The sequence below is a fragment of the Mus musculus genome, chromosome 7 (genome assembly GCF_000001635.26).
Source record: "Mus musculus strain C57BL/6J chromosome 7, GRCm38.p6 C57BL/6J".
Lineage (NCBI taxonomy): Eukaryota > Metazoa > Chordata > Mammalia > Rodentia > Muridae > Mus > Mus musculus.
The window spans coordinates 16,559,000-16,586,057 of NC_000073.6; the positions used below are offsets into that span (position 1 = coordinate 16,559,000).

Genomic DNA, 27,058 nt, shown 5'->3' on the forward strand with positions numbered 1-27,058 from the left:
TCCTAACAGGAGGCCTGCTCTGTGGCCCAAGGCTTTCATCCTCTCCACAGGAATGAAAAACAGCCATGCTTGCTCTAAAGCACCACTCTCCATGTCAGGGAAACACAATTGCCAGCTTCTACCCACACTTCCATAAAGATACTCCTAAGATGACTGCTGGCATGCCATGGTTCTTGGGCCAGAGAAATTTTCAATCTGATTTGGAGAGGTGTGGCCTGGATAACTCAAGACAGGCTGGAAGCTGGTACTTCAAGCCTGCTGATCCAGCAGCTGGGGACATGTCTGGTCTCTAGCAGGTACACAGCTCAAGATGCAGAGACTAGCTGTTTCTACGGAGTTAAGCTTTCATCTGTGAGATCTAGAAATCAGGGCTTGCTTGACAATTTTTTTAAAAAACTATTTGATTTTTTGGGGGGAGGTGAGCGGATGGTGAGGGGTGGGAAAAAAGGTTCCACGCTGGCCTTAGGGCTGGTAGGATCCTCTTCTCTCTACCTCTTAAATGTGGGAATTATAGATGTGCACCACCACATTTGGTTTTAGGTAGTGCTGGAACTGGAACCCAGTGCTTCTCAAAGGCTTGGTACATTCTCTATCAATTGAGCTACATCCCCAGTCTGAGAATGTGTTTTCAATGCATCATTCACAGTATTAAAAATATTGCCATAAGTCAGAAAGAGACTTGTAATTCAGTGTGCTATTATGCCACCTTCCTAATTCCCAGGTGTGCCAAACACCCCCACAAATCAGAAGATTGTCAGCATTTGCATAAGCTGTTCCAGCAATAGTTTTTTTTTTTTTTTTTTTTTTAACCAGGAGTGGAAGAGGAAGAAAGCCAAAACATTTAAAATGCTCAGATTCAGTATCATTAAGCAGGGGACCTTGGGGGGAAACACAGGGAGGTTGGTTAGATTCCTAAATAAGAACTACTTTTACTGGGTCTTCCCTCCAAGTCTAAAAGAACAAAATCCAAGAGGCAGCATGGACACTGAGTAGACATGTAAGCTGTGGAATAACTAAATGAGAAGAATAACCAGAGATAGGGGCCCAGGACCCACACAACACTGCGCTGCCCTTTCTGACACCACACAGACAAGTAGGCCATGGAAGTCCTGGTCAGTAGTGACCGAGAGCACTGTGCATGTCCAGGGTCACAATGATGTCATACTCCTGAATCTCCCGGGGCCATAGGCTACCACAATGGCTTCTATGCTCTCTCTCTGGATTCCAAATTACATGATATTTTGATATGGTGTTTTATATAGCATTCATTTGTGGCAACTGCACCCTTCAAGGCCTTTGTAAAGCTGCACGCTAGTGGCTGATGTTTGCAGGTTCCTGGCAGGGAGGAGGGTTTGTTTAATGATGGTCACAGGTTAGTATATCTGTGTCAAGAGTCTCACACCAAGAGGTCACCCTCTGACTCTGTAAGTCTTGCCTCCTTATACAAATGGCAGGGGAAGTTGGATGATACTTTGTCTCAAAGCCCAAGCCTTTTAAGAGGACAGGGCACTGCCTTCAGCTCTCTGACTCGCAAACAGCAAACACCAAGCTATAGTCTTCGATGAGAAGACACTTCATCTGCTGCTACATAAGGCCTGACATGTAAACTACTACTAGCAACTTCTTCCTTCCCTTGTTGGTCCCTACCACACACCTGTGGTCCCTTAAGTTTAAAGATTCATTGATTGACTGCAGAAGGATAGAGTGAGGAACATGTAAAAGTTGCACTTTTCAAATATGGATAAACTCATGCTGAGACTTTTTGCCATTTCAGCACTTTCACAGACTTGTGTGTGCAGAGAACCATTTACTCCTCACTAATGTAAACTGCTGCACCCTTTGTGATCAGCATAGGGAAGAAGGAACGTGTGAGAGTCATACAGATACAAGATGGATGTTCAGGACACAAGGTGCAAATCTGCAATCTTTAAGGGAGCAAAGAGAATCCATAATGTAACTGGCTTGGCCACTTGTCAGGGCACTGAAGGGCTCTACACCACCTGCTCATTTGGGTAACTACTGCTCTAGGTGAAGGCAATCCCATGAGAACTGCCAGTAGTAGATATCTAATACACAGGCTAACTCTTAACACCAGGCCAAAGAATGAATGTACTCTCGTGGTCATGAAATCTCACATCCAATATTTTTTTAAAAACCAAGCTGTCGGGCTGGTGAGATGGCTCAGTGGGTTAGAGCACCCGACTGCTCTTCCGAAGGTCCAGAGTTCAAATCCCAGCAACCACATGGTGGCTCACAACCATCCGTAACAAGATCTGACTCCCTCTTCTGGAGTGTCTGAAGACAGCTACAGTGTACTTACATATAATAAATAAATAAATCTTTAAAAAAAAAAAAAAAAAAAAAAAACCAAGCTGTCCTTGAATAGTTTTCATCATCAATCAAATCTCAAACGGATGCTGTGCAAACCCCTCTTAACTCATCCTAAGTCAGGTCTTACCTTGGTGTTCCTTCTTAGACTTCGAAGGATATTCCTCCTCCTGGGGTCCTCATCTGTTTCATATGGAATGACAGCATTGTCCCCTTTATAACCTTGGGATGCCTGGTCCTCCTCTTTCTTTCGGATGGGTCCCAGCTCATCATCACTCCCGACACTGAAGCTGGTACGGTAACTAGCAAACCGCCCCAGGCGAGTGCATCTTGTCCTGTACAGCACAGGCTTACTCACTGCAGATACCTTGCGGCCTCGCTCTAGGGAACTTGTGTCCATCTCACTGTCAGAACCATTACCACTGCCATTGGACTGGGCTTTGTTGATGTTCCGAATGGTAATGATCTTGCCCTGGGTGCTGTCGTGGGGCACCGAGTATATGTTTTCTTCCTCATTCCTTGGCTTGACCACAGCATCCATGGGCTCTGCGTAGTCAGAAGGATCAAACCCATCCTGAGGCATCCAGGGGCTAGAAGACATAGATTTCCTCTGTCCCTCCCGATGGCCTTGGTCTAAGTAAGAAAGATCTTTTGTGATATCAAAATGCACAGGAGGCTTTGGTTTGACTGGGGGAGGTACTTTGTTGTTCAGTTTACTCTCAAAATTGCTCATTATGAAAGATAGCCCGTCATTTCCCTCCAGTTCCATAGAGAACTTGGAATGATCTTTGGACAGGGAGGGCAATGTCGCATCTTCCCGAAACAGGTGGTATGATGGAGGCTCCACATCTTCTTCTGAGTCCTGTAAGTTTGAGTTGCAGAGGGGTGAGCCAGCTCTGGGGGAGTTGAACACTTCCTCAGTGGTGCTGCAGGCCTCAGCTACATTATCATACATATGTGTGGCCTCAATTATGTTCTTTTTCTCCACCACATCTTTAAAAAAGGGATGAAAGAGCTCAAGTTTATGCTGGGGCTGGCTACAAGGGATGCTTGTGAATCTCCCGTCAATCTCTTGTGCAATTTCCTCTCCCTCTGTTAGCTGCTCTCGACTTAAGTCATTGTCTAGGACATCTATAGCGCCATCAGTGAGTGCGACAAGCTGGATGGGGATAATATCCTGCACTTCACAAAGAAAGGCACGTAACATTGCCAAGGAGGCCTTACGTTTGGCTGAATAAAAAACAATGTACCCATGAACCAACCGGCTCTTTCGGATGCTAAATGAGGAATGGTATGAAAGAACAGACAGCTCAATGCGCTTCTTGTGTAGTCCAATTGGAAGTTCAAGTAAAACAGAGTTGCTGCTCCCACAGTGGGAAGATTTACAAGTTTGGGATTGCAGGACAGGAGAGAGAACGTCATCTGCACTAAAGGGATCACCACACATCAGACACATGACAATTCGAAGGTCCACATCAGCCAAATCTTTGATACTTGCAGTGGAGCTAACCAGGTTTAAGTTGCGCTTGGAGTCCAGGAGTCCTTTCAGAACTTGACTGATCTGCTTCTCATTAATGTTGCGTCCATAACCAATGCCAGCAGAAGCCGGATCAAGAAAGACACACTGAAGTTTGCTGGCAATCTGCTGACCTTGCTGTATCAAGCTGTGCAGAGTCTCTCCACTTGTGTCCCCTCTCTTGTTAACTAAAATTAAGGTCAAGGGAAGGTGGACTAAATGATTATCCCGCCTGCCCAGTGTAGACTCTCTGCTCTTCTCTATACTCTCCACCACATAGGACAGTGACTCCTTTGAATTGTAAAGGCAGAGACAGCCATGGGGTTGGAAGGTTGGTGTCTGGAAAGAGTTCACAGGAAGCCGGACATTCCCCTCTATTGGCCTCAGAGAAAGCTCATACATTTTACCATCTATTACATACTTGTCATCATTTGTACAAAGAGCTCGAATTTCATTGGCCAACTCTCGGGCAAGGCCATCTTTGCCTAAGATAACCAAATTGATCCTATCAATATTGAGGTCAGACAGAGAGTTCTTCTGATTCCGATCAGATGGTCTGATAAAGCGAGAACTGATCAAGTGTTCAATCTTAGCATCTACACAAGCTGGACAGCTTGGGCATGTCTCCTTCGTCGGGTGGTACACAAAATGGATGTGCTTCAGAATGAGGGCATCACGCTCTGCTTGGAGCTTCTGCAATGCTTTAAATCTCTGCTCTTCGCCCAGAACATCCTGGATGACACCCATCTTCTCCTTGCTGGGCTTAGCGTCCAGCTCCAGCTCATAAAACAATTCTGAGTACTCCAAAAGCAACTCTTGGAACTCTTCCTTTGCTCGGTCTATAATCTGCTTTTGGTGCTTGCCATAGATGTCCATGTACACAGATTCTTCCAGCCACTGGTAGAAGTCTTCATTCATAATAAAACTACGAGCTTCTTCCCAAGGTTTCCCAGGAGTTATGAAAGGAGAGGTCTCCAGGTTTTCTTTGAAAGCCCTTCGCATCTCAGCTCTCTTCCTCTCGTTCCTCAGCTTCTCCAAGTGGGTCTCATACAACTGCTCAGCAGGGACAGTATCCATCAAGTCAAAGGGAATCCGCTCATTTTCCATGTTGTCAATGTGGCTGGTGGCATCCCATGGTGTTTCTTCAAGTACAACAAACCACTTTAAGAACTCTGGCTTGGTCTCTAACAGCTTTTTTGCTTTAATACAGCTCAGGTGGTCCACTTCATCTAGATTAGGTATGAGGGCTTCAAAAGCCAATGGCAGAGCTGCCAGGTACAGCTTTCTCCGACGCTCAATATGCTCATGCTTGAGGCGGTGAATGTGCTGCAGGAAGAGCTTCTTGGCCTTCTGTGTCCCTTCCAGGTAGACATAGTCCTGGTACTCAGGGGAGGCCTGCATCTTTCGGCTGACACTCGGCCAGTTCTCATTGTGATTTTTCACAATGCGGCTCACTAACCACTCATACTTGTCCTTTGCTGTAGCTATCTGCTGACTCTGCTGCTTGAGAGCTTCAAAGTAAGGGATGATTTTTGTCTTCCCTCGACTCTTATCAATGAGTTGCACTAAGGTGCTGAAAGCCAAGTCCACATTCACATTGGACCTTGCAGAGGTCTCTACAACCTGGAGGTTCTTTTTGCTTAAGGCAAAAGTATGTGCATCTCTAATGTACCGCTCAACGCCCTCATCACACTTAGTCAGGACTACCACTATGGGCTTTTTTGTTTTTGCAAGCTGATTGTAGAGATTGGAGACAAATTTGAGCTGATCATCGAAGTTCCTGTTCATGCCCCTGCTAACATCAATGCCCAGAAGGAAACCGTCAACCAGCAGCTTCCCATCTGGCATCTGTTTCTGCTCAAAGTCTTGCTCCAGTCCCAGCTGGTCAGTGCAAAAATACATGAGTTTTTCAGCTGAAGCAAGCTTGGTGGCTGCGGCTCTCTTGATGTAGGGCTGCAGTGCCGTGCTTCGATGAGGTTGAAAAGTCTGATCGTCAATAAACTCAGTCTGCTCCACAATGTGCATCTTACATTCCACACAATCCTCCAGGGAGCGGCTAACTTCTCCCCAGTACAGAAAGTGGTCATTATTGACCACCCGCCCACCAAAGTCACTGGTGCTAAGGACAGAAGTGTGGTCCAGGTGAAACTCATCAGCACTTGGGCGCACAAAGCGGTTACACAGACAAGACTTCCCAATGCCGCACTGGCCTTTCTCCTTCTCAGTGCCTGACAATCCCACCACACTGATGTTGTAGGTGGGGATGCGGACATCTTGCTTTCTTGCCATCATCATCTTCGAAACATCCTGCCACAATCAGCCACTTCCAAGATCAGATTAGTGTTCTGCAGTAGAGTGAGGGCTTCTTAGCAGTACCAATGGGCACTGGCTGCCCAAGCAGCGCAAATGTCAGGTCCCATAGTGTTCTAAACCAGTATGATGTCAGTTCTTCAAACTTCTCATCGCCAAATAGCCAACATGTCTGCCTAGACAGAGGGGAAAAAGAAAAGCCATCAGCATCCAAATTATTTTAAGCACTGAATTACAATAAAAGTATTTTTTTAACCGAAGAAATATTTAGTGAACCTAATGTGTCAGGCTTTGTGCTAGATGAGTAATTAAGGCTAACATCAAAGTTGTAGAAATGGCTCTGGGGGTAAAGGTATTTGCTGTGTAAGCCTGACAACCCAAGTTTAATTTCTGGATCCCATGGAGAAAGGATAGAACCAATTTTTCAAAGTTGTCCTCTAACTTCCACACATATGCTGTGGCATGTGCGCGCCTATACAGGAGGAGGATGTTTGCACATACATTACACAAAGTGATAATAGTAAAAACATCAATGTGTTTCCAAACTGGTATAGTCCAGACCAGGACAGGTAGATATAAATAAGGAGAGTGTAAACCACTGAGGTGACAAGTGAGTCTAGAGGAAATCGGCTAACTCTAAAGTAGGGTGGATACAAGGTGGGCAAGAAATATCTTTTTTGCTTTGTTTTTTGAGGTAGGATTTCTCTGTGTAGCTCTGGCTATCTTGGAACTGATCTGTAGACCAGGCTGGCCACAGACTCAGAGATCTACCTCTGCCTGTGTCTCCCAAGTATGTGCCATCACGCCTTGCTGAGCCAGAAATATAATAAACAAACAAACAAATAAATATGATGGTGGTAGGACAATAGTGCCATCTTTTATGGTGTCATCTTGAAGTAAAGTCTCCTATGAGTAAAGTCTAGGATAATCTGAGAAGCACAGTTATTGTACGGTAATGAGTTACACTCCACTGCAAAAAAAAATATGAACTAAATCTAATTACTGGATCAGATATGAGTCACAACAGATGGTTAAATATAGGGGAAATCTTGAGGGACAGAATGCTGACAGCTAGGTCAAGTGCCTCCTAAGACTGCTTATTGATTACCAGGAGAAAGCTCTTAACAGTAATTACAATGGAGGAAGCAGGTAACACCTTCACAATAATCAAAATCTACATCAATGTGGTGTGGAAGCACTTAGGAGACTGAGGCAGGAGAAACTGCAGGTCAAGAGTAGCCTTGACTATAGAGAGGGAATGGGGAGGATAGAAGAGAAAGGAAGAAGGAAAGAATGAACCTGGAAGATTCATAATCTTGCTTTTGAATTTATTATAAAGCCACAACACTCAGAACAGTCCTGCAGTGACATAAAGACAGACCAATGGAAAAGAAATTGAAAGCTCACAGCTAAATCATCACATATATCACTGAGTGATTTTTTTAAAAAAACAGGCTGTCTCAGACTCACAGAGTACCTGCTTCTGCCACCATGCCTGGCCCGCTAAATGACTTTTGACAAGGGTGTTGAGATCATTCATTGGGAAAAGGACAGACTTTTTACCATTCGGTGCTGGGAAAAGTAGATCTTCACACAGGAAAGGACAGAGGTAGGTCTTTATCTACACCACATACAGAAGCTAACCTTAGACAAGTGATGTGACTCAGATGTAACAATGTTTGTATAGCATTTGCAAGGCACTGAGTGGTGAGGCATGCTTTTAATCTCAGCACTGGGGAAATTTCTGTGAATTCAAGGCCAACCTGGTCCACATAGCAAGTTCTAGAGTTTCAAGACTACGCATTACAACTCTGTCCCCCCCCCCCCCAAAAAAAAAACCAACAAACAAACAAAAACTCTGAATGGATCAAAGACGAAAAACTAGGGCAAAAGACCCCCACCACACAGTGGTGGTGCAGAGGTGAGCACTGGCCACCACGCCTGCCAAAGAAGATATAACCCCATCAAGCCGATCCTGACTGCACAGGCACACCATAGCATGCACTCACTCACACACACACACTCACAAACATCTATATGTGCACACACACAATATATACACACTTACATCTGAAAAAGATTTAACAGTAGACTTAATATACTGTTTCTATCTTAAGAGCTGTAAGAATCAGAAGTGTAATGATGCTGGTTGCAATAGATGAAGGATGTAGTGAATGGGGACCCTGCATTCACATGTGGGATGAAGTCACTGGGATGGGCCATGGTAATGGCTGCATATTATGAATAGATTGAACACTTATGAAATGTCTACTAAAATGGCTAAGACTGTAACTTTGTGTTACACATCTTTCACACAGTACAATCAATGTAGATGAGAGGATGAAGCTCAGTGATAGAGCACTCGAGTAAAAAGAATAAATCAGAAAAAATAATACTAGTGTATATAAAATGGATGGCTATACTGAGATAAAGTATCCCTACTTTTAGAGAAGTCATACTAAAGTATTTTGGGGAGGGGGCAAAGAGGCAAAATGAATGTAAATGTTCAGGGAAAAAAATCTGTTTTAGAGAGATTAAGAATGCCAACAAGGGACTAGGGCTATGGCTCAGTCAGTACAATACTTACCTAGTATGAATGAAACCCTGGTTTTGATCCTCACCCCACACACAACCTGGAAGTGGTAGTGCTTGCCTGAAATCAAGTGTAAACACTTGAGAGACGTAGACAGATCTGGCTATAGCCAAAACCAGTCTCAGGCCAACACAGGCCACATGAGAACCTTTCAAAACAAATCATTGCAGAGGAATAAAATGTTAATAGGTAAATCTGGATTAAGTATGTGTGCTAGCTAGTTTTATGTCAACTTGACACAAGCTAGAGTTATCTGAAAGGATTGAACTTCAATTGAGAAAATACATCCAAAGATCCTGCTGTAAGCAATTTTCTTAATAAGTGATTAATGTAAGAGGGCCCAGCCTACTGTGGATAGTACCATCCATGGGTTAGTGGTCCTGAGTTCTAAAAGAAAGCTGGCTAAGCAAGTCATGATCAGCAAGCCAGTAAGCATCACCCCTCCATGACCTGTGCATCAGCTCCTGCTTCCAGGTTCCTGGCCTGCTTGAGTTCCTGCCCTCACTCCTTTTGATGACAGACTATTATGTGCAACAGTCCCCGAGTTGCTTTTGGTCATGGTGTTTCATCACAGCAATAAGAACCCTAAGACAGTGTATATGGTATTCTTCTGTGTTGTTTTTACTGTTACCAATGACAAATTCTCAAAGAGTTTCTCTGATGAGAGCTAGCCTGTAGTTTTTCAAGTTGGCTGCTGTGCTGTAGTTTTTCAAGTTGGCTGCTGTGTCCTCCCTCCAATCTGTAATACTTCTAGAGAAATCAGTACTGAGGTGGCTACAAAGCTTGAAAGCCAGCTCTCTAGACTTAGGCAGCTACATCACAGGTGATTCCTGTTGAACATTTTAGACAAAGGGACTCATCAAAGACTGCTCCTTCAGCAGGGGAAAAAAAAAGAAAAAAAGGAAAAGAAAAAGAAAGAGAAAGAGAAAAAAAGAAAAAGAAAAAAGACAGGCTACTTGAGGGAACCAGCAAGAGACTGGGCTGAGCAACTTAAAATAATGCAGTCTTTCCTTAGTTTACTTTTTTTCTTTCCTCTCTTCCTTTTGGGTTTTCTGGACAAGGTTTCTCTGTGTAGCCCTGGCTGCCTTGGAACTCACTCTGTAGACCAGGTTGGCCTCAAACTCACAGAGATCTGCCTGCCTTTGCCTCTCAAGTGCTGGGATTAAAGGCGTGTACCACCATTGCCTGACTAATGCTGGGTCTTTCCATGGTCAGGATCCAAGGAGGCAAAATGGAGCTTTAAAGGAATCCAAATTGTTAAAATGTTTTTGTTAAAACCAAAAGGCTTTAACAAGTTCAGTCAGTAATAAACTGTTATCATAGTGTCAAACAAAGTATTTAGCATCCTTTCAGTTGAAGTAAGTAAAATCAACCACCCTTGGCTACTTGTGCACACTTAGGCCTCTGGAATCCACTACACTGTGGCACTGCTATTTACTGAAGTGTAAGCTGTGTGACTGCCGAGACTATAGCCAAGCAGTCTCCTGAGACTATCTAAAATAGCAAGCAGACCAATCTTCTTGTGAATCTCATTTGCACCTGTTAGGAAGCTGGCACTTCTATAAACTTCATGTTTTAAGTGTTTCACAGAAATGTCAAAAAAAAAAAAAAAAAAAAAGACAGATCTTTTCTTTAAACCCTTTAAAATTATTGACTTTATGTGTATGAGTGTTTTGTCTGTATACATGTATGTGCACCCTGTGCGTGCCTGATGCCCATGGAGATCAGAAGAGGGTGTTGGATTTCCCAGAAATGGAGTTGTGGGATGGTTGTGAGGCACCATATGGGTACTGGGGAGAAACTTAAGTTTCTCTGCAAGAGCAACAAGTGCTTTTAACTGTTGAGCTATCTCTCTAGACCAGCAGTTTTCAACCTGTAGGTTGTGACCCCTTTAGAGGTTAATCAACCCTTTCACAATGGTTGTTGCCTAAGACCACTGGAAAACACAGACATTTACTCTACCATTCACAGCAGCACCAAAAATACACCTTATAAAGTAGCCGCAAAAATAATGTTATGATTGAGGGTCAGTACAACATGAGGAACTGTAGTGAAGAGTCACAGCATTAGAAGGGTTGTGAGCTACTGTTCTAAACATCATTTTTGTTGTTGTTGTTTTGCTTTTGTGTAGTGCTAGGGGTGGGACCAAAGACTTTGGACACACTGAGCAAATGACCGACTGCTGAACCATCCCTCCCCAGCCCCTTCCCAGGTGGATTTGAAGCAGGCTCTCTGATAAGCCATGCCTCTGGCTCTCTTCTCTTCCTCCTCCCCTTTATTATTCCAACTTACTATAATCCTCCTGCCTCTGCCTTTTATTTTGACACAGGGTCTCACAGGCAAGCCTTGAACTCCTGTCCTAGCCTCTTACAGGCGTGAGCCACTGGACTCAGAAACACCACATTTTATTCTAAGAGACACAAAAGAGAGCGCTGCTATCTACTGAGATGACACCCTCACAGGTCATGGGTCACTTCTAAACATTTTTCATGACAATTTGAAAAAACAAAACTTCTAAAGAAACCTAAGGTGTAATATTAAAAATTATTTCAAGGCCAGGCGTGGTGGCACACGCCTGTAACCCCAGCACTCGGGAGGCAGAGGCAGGCAGATTTCTGAGTTCGAGGCCAGCCTGGTCTACAGAGTGAGTTCCAAGACAGCCAAGGCTACACAGAGAAACCCTGTCTCGAAAAACCAAAAAGAAAAAAAATTATTTCAAAAGAGAAACCTCAAGGATTGTGTGTGAACAGCCTATACATGACAAACTTTAAGTCAGGCTACAGAAGTGAGCAGGAACAAGCAGGGCACCTAAGAGAAAACCTTTGCTCTCACTTCTCTAAATGGCTGCCACAAAAACAAAATGAAGAGCTGCTTGTAAATATCTCAAATGTATTTAACTCCCCTCCAACAACAGGACAGGAAAGAGCTATACAAAAATCAGCAAGCTTGGCACAGTTTATTTTAATCTGTGACAGACCTGGGGAAGGACTGTTGGTGAAGTCCCAAAAGACTAGGATGCTCATCCCAAGGGACAGTCTCACACCTACCTATCTAGAAACATACTTAGCAACAGGGTCCCCTACTTGAAGTGACCCCAGTATGCAACTGGCAATCTATGACTCAGCTCTCTGTACAGTGAGTCTAATAATACATTCCTCCCCAGAAACCTCAAGAGGAAAATGAAACAAAAGACTGCATCAAATTTGAAGTAAAAATGCACCATCATCTGTTCAATCCTTGCTTAGTCATAATTTTCAAATGGCAGAATGTTCTTAGCTGCAGAAAGCTGAAATAAAAAGAACAGCCAACCTTGAAGAGGACAACCACTAATAAGTATGTAGTTTTGCGGCTATTTTGAGACAGGGCCTCACTATACAACCCAGGCTGGCCTTGAACTACAACTCATGCTCAGCCTTCTGACTGGTATAATGCCACTATGTCTAAATGCAACTGATAATTTAAACTCCAAATTACATCCACAGTCAAAAATGTTACCAAAACTTGAAAATCAGGTGGCATGGAAATAGTTAATTTTTGAACACCTGCTAACTTCTACTTGTTAGAAACCTAATAAGTTCCTTAGTGTAACTGCACTCTCAGCTTTGATGTCTGGATAGTGCAGTTTTACTAGTTCCTCAATTGGACTGAATTACACAGTAAACAAAGCTGGTTATAAATCTAAAGATGTCTAAAACACTTAGTTTAGAGGAAATAACTCTAAGTGCCTGGCCACATACATGTTCAGCTTTTCAAAGAGGTTGGCTAAAAAAAAAAAAAAAAAAATTTAGCTGAGCCATTAAACTTAATGATCACAAGACCATAAAGAGAGCGCAGAGAACAAGGAAGGTGTGTCCAAGACTTCACGATGTCCAGTATTCCCAAACTTACATCTGCTGTTAAGAAACAAATCCTTAATGGGCAACTAAGGGACAAAAATCAAATATCCATCCCAGTGTTTTCTAGCACTAGTCCTTTCAAAAGTGGAGAGTGACAACAGAGGAAAGACATCTTTAAAATTAACCCAGGGGCTAGAGAGGTGACTCAATGGTTATAATACTTTCTGCTCTTGCAGAGGACCTGAGTTCAATTCTCAGCATCCACCTGATGGCTCACAACCACCAGTAACTCCCTAGCATTCATATAGTGCACTTTCATACAGATAAACTAAATCTAAGAATAAATAAAACTAAGTCAAACTGCTACAATGGTTCATTCTTGTAACCTCAGCCCCCAAGAGGCTGAGGCAGTAGACTGCCTGGTTAGCCACATAACCCATTTCAAACAAAAAATAAATAAATAGATAAGATGTATTTAAAAACCAGGGCAAAAACAGTAGTAATTCCTTGTATCACTGAATTCTGTAGAACTACTGATACTAGGAAAACCAACAAAATACAAAGCCTAAAAGCTTAACATCTTTTGAGGAGTCAAGTCAATTACCTTGGAGAAGAGGACCCTTCAGGAGTATTTTCAACTCTTTATCACAAGTGTGTGCTGCTGTAAAACTCATGCAAGCACAAGCACCTGTGTGCTCTGCAGACCTTGTCGCAGAAGGTCTAGAATGTCTCTAGTATGTGTAGCACTGACTCTAAACTAGAGCATCTTTTCTACAAGGGTAGTTTTTACTTATCACCCACAACAGGAAGCTACACCATTCCCAAGACACCAAAAATGCCACTGTGACCCCTAAGTACATTGACTACTGCTGCCAAGGGGCTGTAACTGGAGGTATATTCCCTGACAAATAGTCCCCCCGTGCACCCAGCATCCATAGTAACACATGCTTCTGAGCTCTAACCCACAAGACACTGAATTCTAACCTCTATCCATAATCAAAATTAGTGTCTAAATATGAGAATATGTAACAACCTCCAAATGCCACCAACCACAGCTAGGAAGAAATCATTTCATGGGTCGTTACTCTTGAAAAGCACAACACAGCACGTGCTACTGTTATTCCTTCATCCCAGTCAGGAAAAGAATGAAAACACATGTAAGCAGCACAATGGAAAAGCACCTCCTAAACCTCTTCAACCTCAGTTTCTGAATGTGTTTCAGAGGTGTCAATCATGATCAGTCAGTACAATGTCTGTTATTCTGCTGCAGGAAAGCTGGCAGAAGAAAAACATATATGTAGGTGGCACAGAAGGAAAAAAAAAAAAAAAAAGCAAGCAGGGAACACAACCAGGTGTCACAGTGCACATCTATAATCCCAGTACTCAGGAGACTAAGCAGAAATACAAGTTTAAGGCTTGCTTGGGCAACTTAAAAAAAATTTTTTTTAAAAATCCAAAAAATTAAAAAAAAAATGGGGCTACATCTCAGGGGTAGAGTATTTGCCTCGCATGAGAGGCCATGGGTTCAAACAGCAACACCATTAAAACAACAACAGCCTTCAGTGACAGTCAGTAACCCCAGCCCCAGAATGTAGGGTCAAGAAGACTGTTGGTATTCAAGACCCAGGCTGGGCGACAAAGCAAGTTCAGGAAGCAGGGTTACAGAAGACACTGTCTCAAACAAATAACATCCCCCAAACCTTGGGGCAGGAGAAATGGCTGTGATCAAGAGCATCTACTGTTCTTCTAGAGGATCTGGGTTCTATTTCTAGAACCCACAGAGCGACTCAAAATGGTCTGTAACTCTTTCAGTGGATCTGATGCTTTCTTCTGGCCTCCAAGGAAACCAGGCACACACACGCGTGCACGCACACACACACACACACCACGGTACATATACATGCAAGCAAAGTATAAAATTAAAAATAAAAAAATCAGAAGGGACGGATACCACCCTTCTCTGAAGAACTATTTACAGTTATTGGTTGGTGGGATAGAATCATTTTCTTCAGTAGTATAGGGCATGCTCCAGTAAATAATGTCCCACCTACGCTCATGCAAACAACCCTAAGTAAACAAAAGATAGGAAAGGGGAAGGGGTTTCAAACAGGAATTGGAGAGAAACGAAAGTGGGCAATGGGGGAAAAATGATCAAAGTATAATATAGAATGTATGGAAATTGACAAATAATAAAATAAATTTTAAAAAAGTTGTTGAAAAGAAAACAAAAAGAAAAGTTGGGTGTGGTGACGCACGCCTTTAATCCCAGCACTTGAGAGGCAGAGGCAGGCTGATTTCTGAGTTCGAGGCCAGCCTGGTCTACAAAGTGAGTTCCAGGACAGCCAGGGGTAGAGAGAGAAACCCTGTCTCGAACCCCCCCCCCAAAAAGAAGAAAACAAAAAGAACACTATTCTCTGCACTACTGAACTGCTTGCTGAATTTAACTCAAGAAAACCTTTTTAAAAGCCCAAAGCTTTCATTTCATAGTAATAGGCAGTAAGGTAAGTAAGATCTGTAGTTTTTGCTTTTCGTTTGGAATAGGAGAAACTAGAGATGAAAAGACAGAAGTACAGTCCAAGGTTGTCATCCACACATGAAACCTGACTTAAAGACAGAGCAGGCAAGCATACTAAGTAGATGTGATAATCTTTTGAACCTGAAAGAGATATGGAGGGCACCTTGTTTCTGGGAATCAGAATTATATGGGCATTTTAAGTAATACCTTTCTTTAATTCTACTCACTTGCTTACCATGAGTGTCTTATTAAATGACTTATTAAAAAAAAAAAATCAACATGCCAACAGCCCCCAGGACTGTACGAAAGAATGGTCACTACTGGGTGGCCCCTGCTACACTAACTTCCCCCTTTTCTGCAGAGTCCCAGAAACAATTTTTATGTCACTCTACTCTTCAGAACTAAGAAACGACCTATCTAGCTAAATCTAACACTTAGCTACAATGCAAAGTCAATGTCCTGAATAAGGGAATGCAGTGACTGGAGAGACAGTTCAGCAGTTAAGAGCACTCAATGGTCTTACAGAGAGGACTTGGGTTCAGTTTCCAGCACCCACACGGCAGCTCACAACCATCTATTTCTAAGGCTGGTTTTAGGGGATCCCCTCCTCTCTTCTGACCTCCACAGGTACCAGGCACAAAACACACATGTTACACAGACATACATGCATGTAAAATACTCATACACGTAAAATAAGTCTTGAAAAACAGAAAAAATAATAAAATAAAATAAAGGACATCTTCTCTTGATGTTATTTTACTTTTTGAGATAGGGTTTCAAACTGGCTTCAAAGTGGCAATGTAGCTAAGAATGATCTTGAAACAATCCAGAGTTACTGGTATTATAAGCATATGTCACCTCAGCCAATGGATTGAGTGCTAATCAAGGGCTCATTTTTTTCTAGGCAAACAAACAAACAAACAAACAAACAAACAAAAAAACCCAACTGAGCCTTACCATCAGTCTCATGTTTCTCTTGATAATATTGCTACCTAAACTTTTTACTCATCAAATTATCATATTCTAGTGAATTAATCATCTCATATAAAAAAAATCCTACTTGACCATGGCAACTAAAATTCTACCTTTCAACCCAATACACACTGAAATAATAGTATCTGGATGTGTTGTGTGGAAACCATGGGTTTACAAAAGAAGAAAAGAGTCTGGCTGGCAGGCAGCAGAGAGCCCTGCTGGCTGCTGCCTCTCATACAGGCTACAGATCTGACTCCTCCCTTCTGTGGGAAGGAAAGGTTCTCACAGCTAGGAAATCTATACTGGGCTTGTGATTCAGAGAATCTTTGAAATTGATCCTCTGGGTTTGAAGGAAGACTAAGCTAAGTCTGGTCTGGAAACCATCATCAGACAGGCTGGTTTTGGCCATTGTGCATGAACACTTGAAGCCATGCTAGTCCTTCTGCAGACTCCAGAAAGCCCAACCAGCAAAGCACCAGGAATGGCAAGGCTTTCAATCAAGAACTGGAAAGTCAGATGTCTGTTTGGAAAATACTCTGGCCTAAAAAAGTTAGTTTTTAAAGAGCATCTACCAAAGATCCTGACACTCTTCACAGTATTTGCCAACAGCCCCTCTTCATATTTTTTCCTGAGTCCTGGTAAAGGGACCCTAAGTTCCAGGGTTGGTGACAAGACTGTGATGACACTCTTGCCACCCCAGACACCCCACACTCAGTAAAGACAGTTTTCCACCTTTAACACAATTCTCAAGCTTTGAGGCCAGCCAAACTCTACAAACTGGTCCTAAAGCAACATTTTAAAGCCAAATTATTCAGAGGATAGAATCGGATTCCCATGATGAATGAAGGGGGCTGTTTCAGCAAAAGCACTTCCTTAAACTTTATCCTCAGCAGCTGAAACCAGGCAGCTTCAGACTTCTAGCCAGCCTAACTGATCAAAGTATAAGAAAAAATAAACAAAGACAAAACCAGAAGCTGGTCCATTGTATCTCTCTGTACCTGCCTACTATGTTATAGAATATGTATTTGATTTTATTCCTGTCTCCTGGCTTACTTCTAAAATCTTTGGAATCTTCACAGTAGTAAACGTTCTTTTGTATGCTGATGGCTTTCAGAAGGGAGGCAGCTCACAGGGGAAAAAAAACAGGGCAGTATTAGAGTGAGTCCTGAAGTTCCAGCCTCTACAGAGTTGAACACAAACAGCCAACGATCTAATTAATCGTGCCAACTTACCGAAGCCCCATAAAACCAAAGAGGGCTCAGCTAGCTTCATACAGCTGACAACATCAAAGCTCAAGAATGGTAGGCGTATGGCCACTGTATACCTTCCAATTCACCCTGCCCTCTCCACACCTCATCTGTATGCTTTGTAACATCAACAGTGCTTCCCTGAGCTTTGTGGACCACATTAGCAAATTAACCAAGAAAGAGGCTGTGGGTGGGCTGGAGTACAGTCAAGGGTACAGTAAAAGAGAACACTGAACTTACAAGAATCTTGATGAACTGAGCCCTAAACCTGAGAGGTGACATGAATCTCAGGGATATAGTATTAGGGTTGCATTGAGTCTGAGGGACTCATTAGTGTCGGCTGTTTGCTTAATGGGGGGTTGGGTGGGGTGGAATAAGGGGGTGGGATAGAGAGGTGGGGAAGATCTTCTACATTTCTGATGTTAGAATTGAGGTGTCAGGGTATAATGAGAAAAAATTTTATATTTGTTCCTGTATTCTCTTAACCTCTGAGCCATCTCTCCAGCTCTCATTCCTGTATTCTCAGAATTGGTGTCATAATAGGGATTTGCTGAGTTGGACATGGAGGCACGTGGCAGCTCTTGCACAGTGGACACAGACAGGTCAAGAGTTCAAGGTCATCTTGGCCTACATATTGAGGCCAGCCCAGATACATAACATCCTGCCTCAAAACACAGAGAAAGAGTGTTCTTCCCCCAGTACCCCTCTCCCTGTCAGAAGTTTATTTTCCCCCACTTTTCCCTAATATAGCTGTTTGCTCTGCTTAAAAAAAATGGGGGGAGAGGGAGTCTTAGTGATTAAGAGTACTTATTGCTTTTACAGAGGACCTGAGTAACGGTTCCTAGCACCCATGTGGTGACTCACAATAATCCCTAACTCCAGTTCTAATGAATCTGATGACCTCTTCTGACGACCTCTGTGTGTATCAGTCATGCTTATTGTGTGTGTACACATATATGTAGGGCAAAACACTCATATACAGGAGAGAGAGAGAGAGAGAGAGAGAGAGAGAGAGAGAGAGAGAGAGAGAGAGAGACTGAGACTGATTTCCTGGGATGCTAGTTCACAGAAATGTGGACTGGGAAGGGAAAGCCAGAGTAGGAAGTAAGGAAGTGTGACTCCTGGGTGCCCCGCCACAGTCTCTCCCAAGATATGGATTCAGATGTGCTTACAGTGCTCAATCACTGAAGTCTGTAAAGTTAGCAGAATTATTCAAGGACATGTTTACATTGCCAGAAAGCTGCTCTGCTGGATGTATAAAAAAATGAAGCTACACTTCTAATCCCAGGATCCAGGAGGCAGCAAGTTTCTGTGAGGCCAGCCTGGTCTGCACATTTTGAGAGCCAATAAGAGTTATACAGTGAGACCCTCCCCCAAATAAATAAATTAATTAATAAAAAGCTGTTGAAGAAAAATTTCCAGGATGTTTTATGGTAGTACCAAGATACATCAGTTAAGTTCCAAGGAAGCTGTAATTAGATTGAGAAAACATAAGACTGTAAAAGGGTTGACAGGCTGCAAGCAGTATCTCTCCCTGATCTGGTCCTGGAGAAGGAACAAAGGGCATGCTAGGTAGGCACTAAGCTACATTAGTACAGCATCTTTCACCTGACTGTATTATGGGATATACAGTGCGTATCTCACTAGGCAAGTCTGTGTCACTTTCCCCCAGCCCCAACACACACCTGTTAAAAGTGTAGAGTTCACTTTCTGGCAGGATTAACTGGACATGTAAAATTGGAATTAAGCATGATGTCCAAGCAGCAGTCCCAGGTACAACCTTGTTAGGGAACACTGACGGAAGCTGTTTGTGCTGAAGGACATAATAGAGAATCCATGACATGTAGATGAGTCACTTCTGGGACTCCTAACTGTCTACACAGGGTGGGGCTACCTGAGTAAGGTGGAGAGGAGCCCTTAGGAACAAGAGGCACTCTTCTCCCTAGGACTGACTCTAGGGAACTGCTGGTTCTAGTAATGCTTGGACATCATCTTGTAACAGTTCCAGAAGCTATAGCACGATCAGCTACTCACTTGGGAGGATGCTGCTCCTAAGGAAGCAGGGCTGGATGAATGGCACAAGGCACCGCCCAGTATTGGAGGCCTGTGTGGACACATGTGCAAGGACCAAAAGAGTTTGTTGATTCCCATATTCCTCAGACATATTGTAAGGAAAACAAAGACCAGTATTTAGGAATATACTGTATAAGCACTACACATCAAAGGTAACGTAAAACTTAAGCAAATTCCAACTTGAAAGCATTTCAATAAGCCAGGCATCACACAGCTCATCTCGCCACTGGCGCAGTGCACTTGGCTATCCTTACCAACTTAAAGCAAACTAAACAAGTAAGCCTTAGCCTCACATTGAGATCAATTTTATCCAGAGTGTGAAACAGAAAATAAAACCTATAAGATTACTTTTTATTACATTTTTTCTTGGGAGGAAATATACCATGATGTATATGTGTTGTTGAGAAAGTAATTTGTGGTAGTTAGACATCTTTGAACCTCAAGCACCTTTTTAGCCATCTTGCAGCCCTCACTATTTGCTTTTAAACACTTAAAAATATAGTAAGGTTTTTGTTTGTTGGTTTTTAAATTTCTTGGCAGGACAATTTCTTTTTGGAAAAAGATTCTTTACTTGGGAGGTGAAGCAAAATGATCTCAAGTTCAAGGATAACCTGAGTCCAGGAATGAGACCCTGTCTGACAAAAACCACAATGAATATTCTTCATGTTTCTGAATATGCAGGGAGATTGTGCACAGTGCAGAAGACATACGTATTGCTATTAACTGTTAGCTTCACTTTACTTTATTTTGTTAGCTTCAATTTAAATCTAGTAATAAACCTCACTATTCCCCTGACATTATTTCAACCTGACAACTAGGATTTCAGCCCATTATTTCTAATTTTTCCTCACTATTCATTTGCATTATTCCATAATTTGCCAGTCCTAAAATGGGCTATTGTGCAAGTAATGTAACTTACACCAAATGCATAACCTTTGGGGTGGGAGAGTGGCTTTTACTTCATCTAATATATCTGAAGTGAAGGGATACGGACAATAACACAGGCTAGAACAAAGTTAACTTCTACACCCAGTATACTCTAATAGGGAACAGTTGGACTTAGGAACTAATTTAAATTTACACAGGCAAAACCAGTACTCATATTCATCTTGGCCCTTTTCTGGTCCCCAGAATTATGTATATGCCTGTCTTGTTTAAAATGAAATTAAAAACAGCATTATGAATTAAACAAAACAAACTCCGCACAATGGTGGTAAAAGAGAGGAACAAATGACAGGAATTTGCACAAACTGCGCCTTAGGCCTAATCTTATCTCAAAATCTGCTAAGGTGGGGCTTTGGCTCTTTGCTCTTCTGCAGAAGATTATTTTTAAAAAGCTAAATGTTCTTTTTGTGTTTTTCCTTGTTTAAGACAAGGTCTCATATCTTGGTGGCCAACTAGAGACTGAGGATGAAACAGCTGATCCTTCTGAGGAGTTTACAGGTATATTCCATTGTGCCTTTATTGATGCTGGGACTCAACATCATTGCCTTGTGCATGCTAGACACACATTCTATAATCTGAGCTGCAACCTCAGCCCCAAATAAACTGGACTGTCTGAGAAAAAGAAGTTGTTTTATTATTGGCAAAGCCAGAAAACACCAGGCCAGCTAGATTGACACCTACTGCTAGGCCTAGGCCTGGCAATCTGAATTCCAATCCTAGAACTCACATTATGGAAACAGCCAACTCTGCCATACATGCACCAAGGCATGTGCATCACACACACACACACACACACACATGCACGCACACACGCACTCTGGGGTAGGGATGGATGGACAGATGGATGGGATGGATCAGGACAGGGCACTACTACTTAAGTATCATCTTTCACAATGTAAAAAAGCCAATTTGGGGTTCTTTCTGAGCCAGGACACAGAGGCATACTTTCAGACTGTGTAAGCTTTATACACTTTATATAATTTTCTAGGAGACATGCAAATGAAGTTCATACAGCTAGCAAGTATATCTGGGACTCTAATAGGCCACTTTACCATATTCTTGACCCTTGTCCTCCAGAACCCTGCTAGGGTCATGGCAAACAGGTAACACTAGTCTTCACTGCTGCGAGTGCAGAAGCCATGCTTTGAGGAGCCAAGGATGTAACTGGAAGTTCTTCAGGCTCAAGAGGTGGCATACCAGGACTCAGCCTCAAGAGAACAGTCTAGCATAGTCTGCTTTTATATGCTAGGATTCCACATTTTAAAAAATGCTGTCAGTTGTGGTGGTGCATACCTTTAATCCTAGCACTCTGGAGATGAGACAGGTAGAACTATGTGAGTTCCAGTTCAACCTGGCCTTCATACAAAACCCAGGCACTGTGGTACACTGTGTGGTAACACTTAGCATTTGGGAGGCCTGGGTGATATGGATGAATGGATGGGAAGGAGGGAGGAAGAGGGTTGGGGATGTAGCTCAGTTGGCAGAGTGCTTGGCTAGTACGCACTAAACCCTGGATTCAACCCCCAAATAAACTGGACACAGCGGCATATACCTACAATCCTAGATTCCAGGATGAAAAAAAGCTCAAGCATATAACCCCAGAGGCCAGTCTAGACTCCTGGAGACCCTGCCTCAAAATGCATGCACACATGCTCTTACAGTTCTATGATTTTGCTTTTTAAAACAAAACACTAAATATTCAGACATCTAGCAGTCTAAATCCCAAGACTGTGACTAAAGGTGGGAGTTAAACAAGTTGCCATTATTCCTTCAAATTCTTTCTCCTCTTCCTTCTCCTGGAAGTCTAAAGTGAAACTGAGACAGAGAATGAAGTATCAGTTTAGCCAGGGCCCTGGTACACACAGCTGCCAGCCTTCACTCTCTAAGGAGCCAAGGCTTCTGAGTGTGCTTTGCACAAACAGCAGGATAGATCTGGAGTGAAGAAGGGCATCCTCCTGCTGCTCCCTCCTTACATCAATCCTGCTCTTTCACCCTCATGGGAATCCGCTTTCCATGTAAAGACCAAGTCCAACCTGCTTTTTTAACAAGTGCCATGCACAAACAACTGCCTTCGATGGGATCACTGACACGGTGGCGGTGTGGGACGTGCCTTTGAAAAGCCTTGTCAGGCCTCAGCTATGTAATTTAGTGGTGGCTCACAGGAAGTGCTGGGAGCCAGATTCTTTCTGCCTGTGCTCAAGGCCGTAATTTCCTTCCCATACTTAAATCAATGACCCTGTGGCTCTCTGTCAAGGGAGTGGGCTGAGGGTAAAGGGCAGAAAAATAAGAAGCAAAATCTGAAGAAATTGGGTTGATCTGAAAAGATTCCTAAGATTCTTCTTAAGATTAACTAAAGAGGACTGCTGAAGAACACAGCCTGCAGCCTCTCACTGAAAACCCCCACATGGCAGAGAGGGCTGGTGGCCCGAAAGTTGACCAGCAGAGGCAGTCCCAGAAGTCACTTCAGACCTGGGGCCATCCTGGGCCCAGCCAGCGTGGGAGAAGTTAACCAAAATCCTAGAAGCAGTATGACTGGGAAGTGAAGGGGGAAGTGAGGGGGAGGACATAGTTCAGGGAAGGCATGGTGGTGCACACTTGCTGAAGCTGAGGGAGGCTAAGGCAGATAGCAGGATCCTGAGTTCAATAGTGGTGGCGCACGCCTGTAATCCCAGCACTCGGGAGGCAGAGGCAGGCGGATTTCTGAGTTCGAGGCCAGCCTGGTCTACAGAGTGAGTTCCAGGACAGCCAGGGCTCCACAGAGAAACCCTGTCTCGAAAAACAAAAAAGCAAGGATAGCCAGCACCACTAATTTATAGCAACAAACTCCATCTTTACCACAGGCAGATTTTATGAGCCTGTCTGTTTGTTTCATACAGCACCTGTTCACCCTTCAACACTTCAAGAGCAACTTTAAACTGTAAAATATGTCTTAGTGGAAAGCCCAAACATAAGAAAACAGTTGTGTTCCTATGAGGAATATAGTAAACAGACTTTTCTAAATAATGCTAGCTTCCTGATTCCCTTTAGATAACAGACCAGAATAGTAACTAGTTCCTCCTTATCAGCCACCATTCCTTAGAAAGTGCTTGGCTTGTAATTTTTTGAAGACCAGTGAGTCACGTCTTATCACTGCTGTAGCCCTCAGACTAAGAAGGAAAACAGGCCCAGCCCACTCTTCCGAAACAACAGCTGACCTACCTGCAGGAGAAAATCACATTGACCTCATGCATTTGGCTGTCAGAATACCTCCTCTCCTGATCCAAATTACCAAGAACATGCATACCTTTCTGAGCTGCACGCAAGGCACTGTACTGCCATTGTCAACAAATCCAGAGCTTCCCTTTTGACCTTATGCCTTGCCCTGTGACTTAGGACCCTGAAGAGCAAAGCCAGCCACTGCAGCTATGATGTTAAATTTATGAGAAAACAAGTAGCATGGCTAAGTGATTTCCTGTAGTCCATGCCATTCAAGGAAAATTTGGGGCCTACAGCTTGTATCTGCCTTCTCAGACCTCAACTCTGCCATTGTCTAAATCCATCTATTTCTATTTCCTCTTGGGAAAGCCTCCATGCAAGTACCTGCCTGGCTCTTAAAATGCCACCCATAACCTGACAAACCTTCCTGCTGTTATCACTCACTAACAAGGTGTGGAATACAACCTGTACATACCTGTACATTATTAACTCTTTTTGCAGCCTTTATGAAGGATAGAATAGATTACATCCAGCTAAACAGAGGACACTTTTCTGCCAGAAAAGAATCACATACAACAAAGAGAACACGATGACTATGTGTCTACTTGTTGAAGGGATGGGTTATTTGCTAATAGTTTGTCAATCTGTAGGCTTACAGACACTCCAGCTATATTTAAAACATAAAAAGCAAACCATTTCAGGCTGGGGAGATGGCTCAGTGGTAAGAACACTTAGTAACCACCGATTCAGATCCCCAGCACCCACATAAATACTCAGGTGTAAGCCAGGCTGTAGTAGTGCATTCCCTGAATCCCAGCACAGAAAACCCTGTCTCAAAACCAAACAATCAAACAAATAAGCAACCCCCACCTCTAAAACAAACCTAGCCAGGTGTGATCTTGCACACCTGTACGTCCAGTGTGCTGTGCATTAGTAGAAGTGTTAGTGGGACATGGCAGGGAATAAAGAAGAAAGCAACACAGGATGACATCTAATGTCCTCTGTCATCCAAACCCCAGCACACACATAGTGGATCATTTCAAAAATGGATCCAAACAAAACACACTCCACAAAGATTATGAGTTCCAAACACTTGAGCAACTCAACTCTTATTTTTCTTATTAACAGAGAACTCAACTCAGTTGAATTAGGAGAGCCAAAGCTATGTCAGGCCCACACAAAAGTCAACTAGGCTCAAAAGTTCTAAGTCCTCATTCACACTAGTGGGGACTTACAGACAGTGGAAAGCAGCTGGCCTGTGAATAACCTAGTGTTCTTGCACTATACCCCTTTATACAGCACCCTAGTCTCTCTACAGGTGCACACGCTACTGCTGTCTACAGCCAAAGCTTTATATCTGCTAGTTTCTAATTAAAGGCCATTTGATTTTTAGAACTTCATAAAACATCTATAAGCCTGTGCCACTCTGTAAGAATGTTAAGAATGTTAAGTGCCCAACTAGTACTCTTTCAAAGTGACCTTAACAAAGGACTGCCTCTATTACTTTGCCAACTAACATGTCAGGAGGCAAAATATCCCTATCACAGGCTACTAAACTTGAAAAGTCAAAGACATTAGAAAAGGCTTCTAAAAAAAAAAAAAAAAGAAGGCAGAATCATGCTGAATGTGGTTGTATAAACCTTTAATGCCAGCACTCAGGAAGAGGAGGAAGGTGGACGCTGAATCCAAGCCTGAGTCTAGTCTGTCTGCATAGCCAGGCTCTGTCTTAAACAAACAAACAAACAAACAATGCAAAAATGGACTTTAACCATTCAGGGGCCACGTGCTGGTGGCACACACGTATAATCCCAGGACTTAAGAGGCAGAGGCAAGAGGATCTCTTAGGCCAGCCTGGTCTACAAAGTAAGTTCCAGGACAGCCAGAACCACATAAAGAAACCCTGTCTTAAGACAAACAAACAAACAAACAAACAAACAAACACACCAAAAAACCCATTCACTGTGAGTGAGCAACAGAGAAGCCTGAGCAAGGTAACATTTCATGGAAGAGTACTTGGCAAGTAGCCAACAAGGCCTGGACTCTTGCTAGCTGGAACCCTGCTGTGGGGAAGGAGAGCACACACAGATAAAAACCAGTTAAATGGCATTTCACAGCCAAGCTACCTTGCCAGCTCTCCACTGTCAGCAAGATCTGTGGACAGTGGTGTTTAGAGATCTTGGGCTGACCTAATAAAAACCTAAGTGCATACCATTATAATCAGCTTGATAACCATCAGTCCCTTCCCAAGCATGGACACTTCATGGTCAACATCTAGGAGAGACAGTACATTTGCTGTGAGGGAGTTGTTGAGCCGAGTCCTGTAACCTCACATGTTCCCTCCCATGCCTCTGTGCTCTTGCTTTCTATAAATCAAACTCCCAAAAACAACAGGTTACTTTTTAAAGAACAGATCTCATCTTGTCAATACCTTGCTCACAGCTTTCTTCTGTTCTTATACTTAAGCCCAAATCCCAAATTCATAGCATGGCCCTATGTGGCCTCACATCCACCTCCTCCGTATTAGACTTCAGCCACTGTGGCCTGCCTTCCCTTTGGTTCTAAAGATACACTCTTTTACTTATCTTCCTTCATTCATCCACCCAACCACTCCATACATTACCATAAAGCACACCCAATAGTACCAACATGGTATTAGGCACTAACACCAGCAATAAGCTTAGAATATATGCCCTTAGGAAGCTTAGAGTTTAGCAAAGAGAAATAGACAATACAAAATAGACATAATTCAGATAAGTTGTACCAAACAGGGTAAGAGCTTCAGTGAGTGAGAGAGCAGTACAATGTTAGAAAAGATGGTCATAGGGCAAAATGAATCATCGATTAAGAGTCCTTGCTACTGGGCCAATGACCTGAGTTCTTCCCCAGGGTCCACACCATGGAGAGAACGAACGTTTACAAAATTTTCTCTGACCTCCACAGGTATGCTGTGACATACACACAAGTACAAAAAAAGTACACAAAATCTGAGGGGAAAAAATAATGAGAACAGGTCTCAGTGTAAGTGCTGAGAGTGAAGTTATCGAGGAGAGAGAGAGAGAGAGAGACAAACAGACAGACAGACAGGCAGGCAGAAAGAGACAGAGAAATGCTGTAGGAGGCTGCCAGGTGAACACTCCAGCGAAAACAGAGCAACTATAGAGGTCCTAATATCAAGAATTATTTTTCACTTAATTCCAGGAGAGTCATCTAGCTCCCATTTAACCTCAGCATGGCACACAGTACCTGGCTCAATAAATATCTGCTAAATGGAGTGAGTTTATACCTAAAAAATAAATAAATAAAACAAAACAAAATGGGCAAGAACATGGCTTGATAGAGTACATGCCTAGCATGTGTAAGGCTCTGGGTTTAACCCCAGCTCAAAAGACCAAAGCAAAACCAGTGTGTCCAGTACTTAGGAGATGGAGGCAGAAGGATCGAAAGTTAAACTGCAACCTGGGCTACACAAGACTGTCCCTCTTTTGTTTTGTTTTGTTTGAAACAGGGTCTTTGTGTGTAGCCTGA

At 43.0% G+C, this 27,058-nt stretch overlaps 1 protein-coding gene across 3 annotated transcripts in view; it reads right to left on the minus strand.

Annotated features, from left to right (window-relative positions):
- Nucleotides 1–27,058, minus strand: part of Arhgap35 (Rho GTPase activating protein 35) — a 120,521-nt gene that overhangs the window by 64,527 nt on the left and 28,936 nt on the right. For 2 of the 3 annotated variants that reach the window (NM_172739.4, XM_011250512.3), the window contains one exon: nt 2,459–6,330. In NM_172739.4, coding sequence (NP_766327.3) covers nt 2,459–6,139 — 3,681 coding nt within the window. In that variant the 5' untranslated portion in view covers nt 6,140–6,330. The remainder of the gene's footprint in view (nt 1–2,458; nt 6,331–27,058) is intronic. The other variant, XM_006539809.4, reaches the window with a different exon arrangement.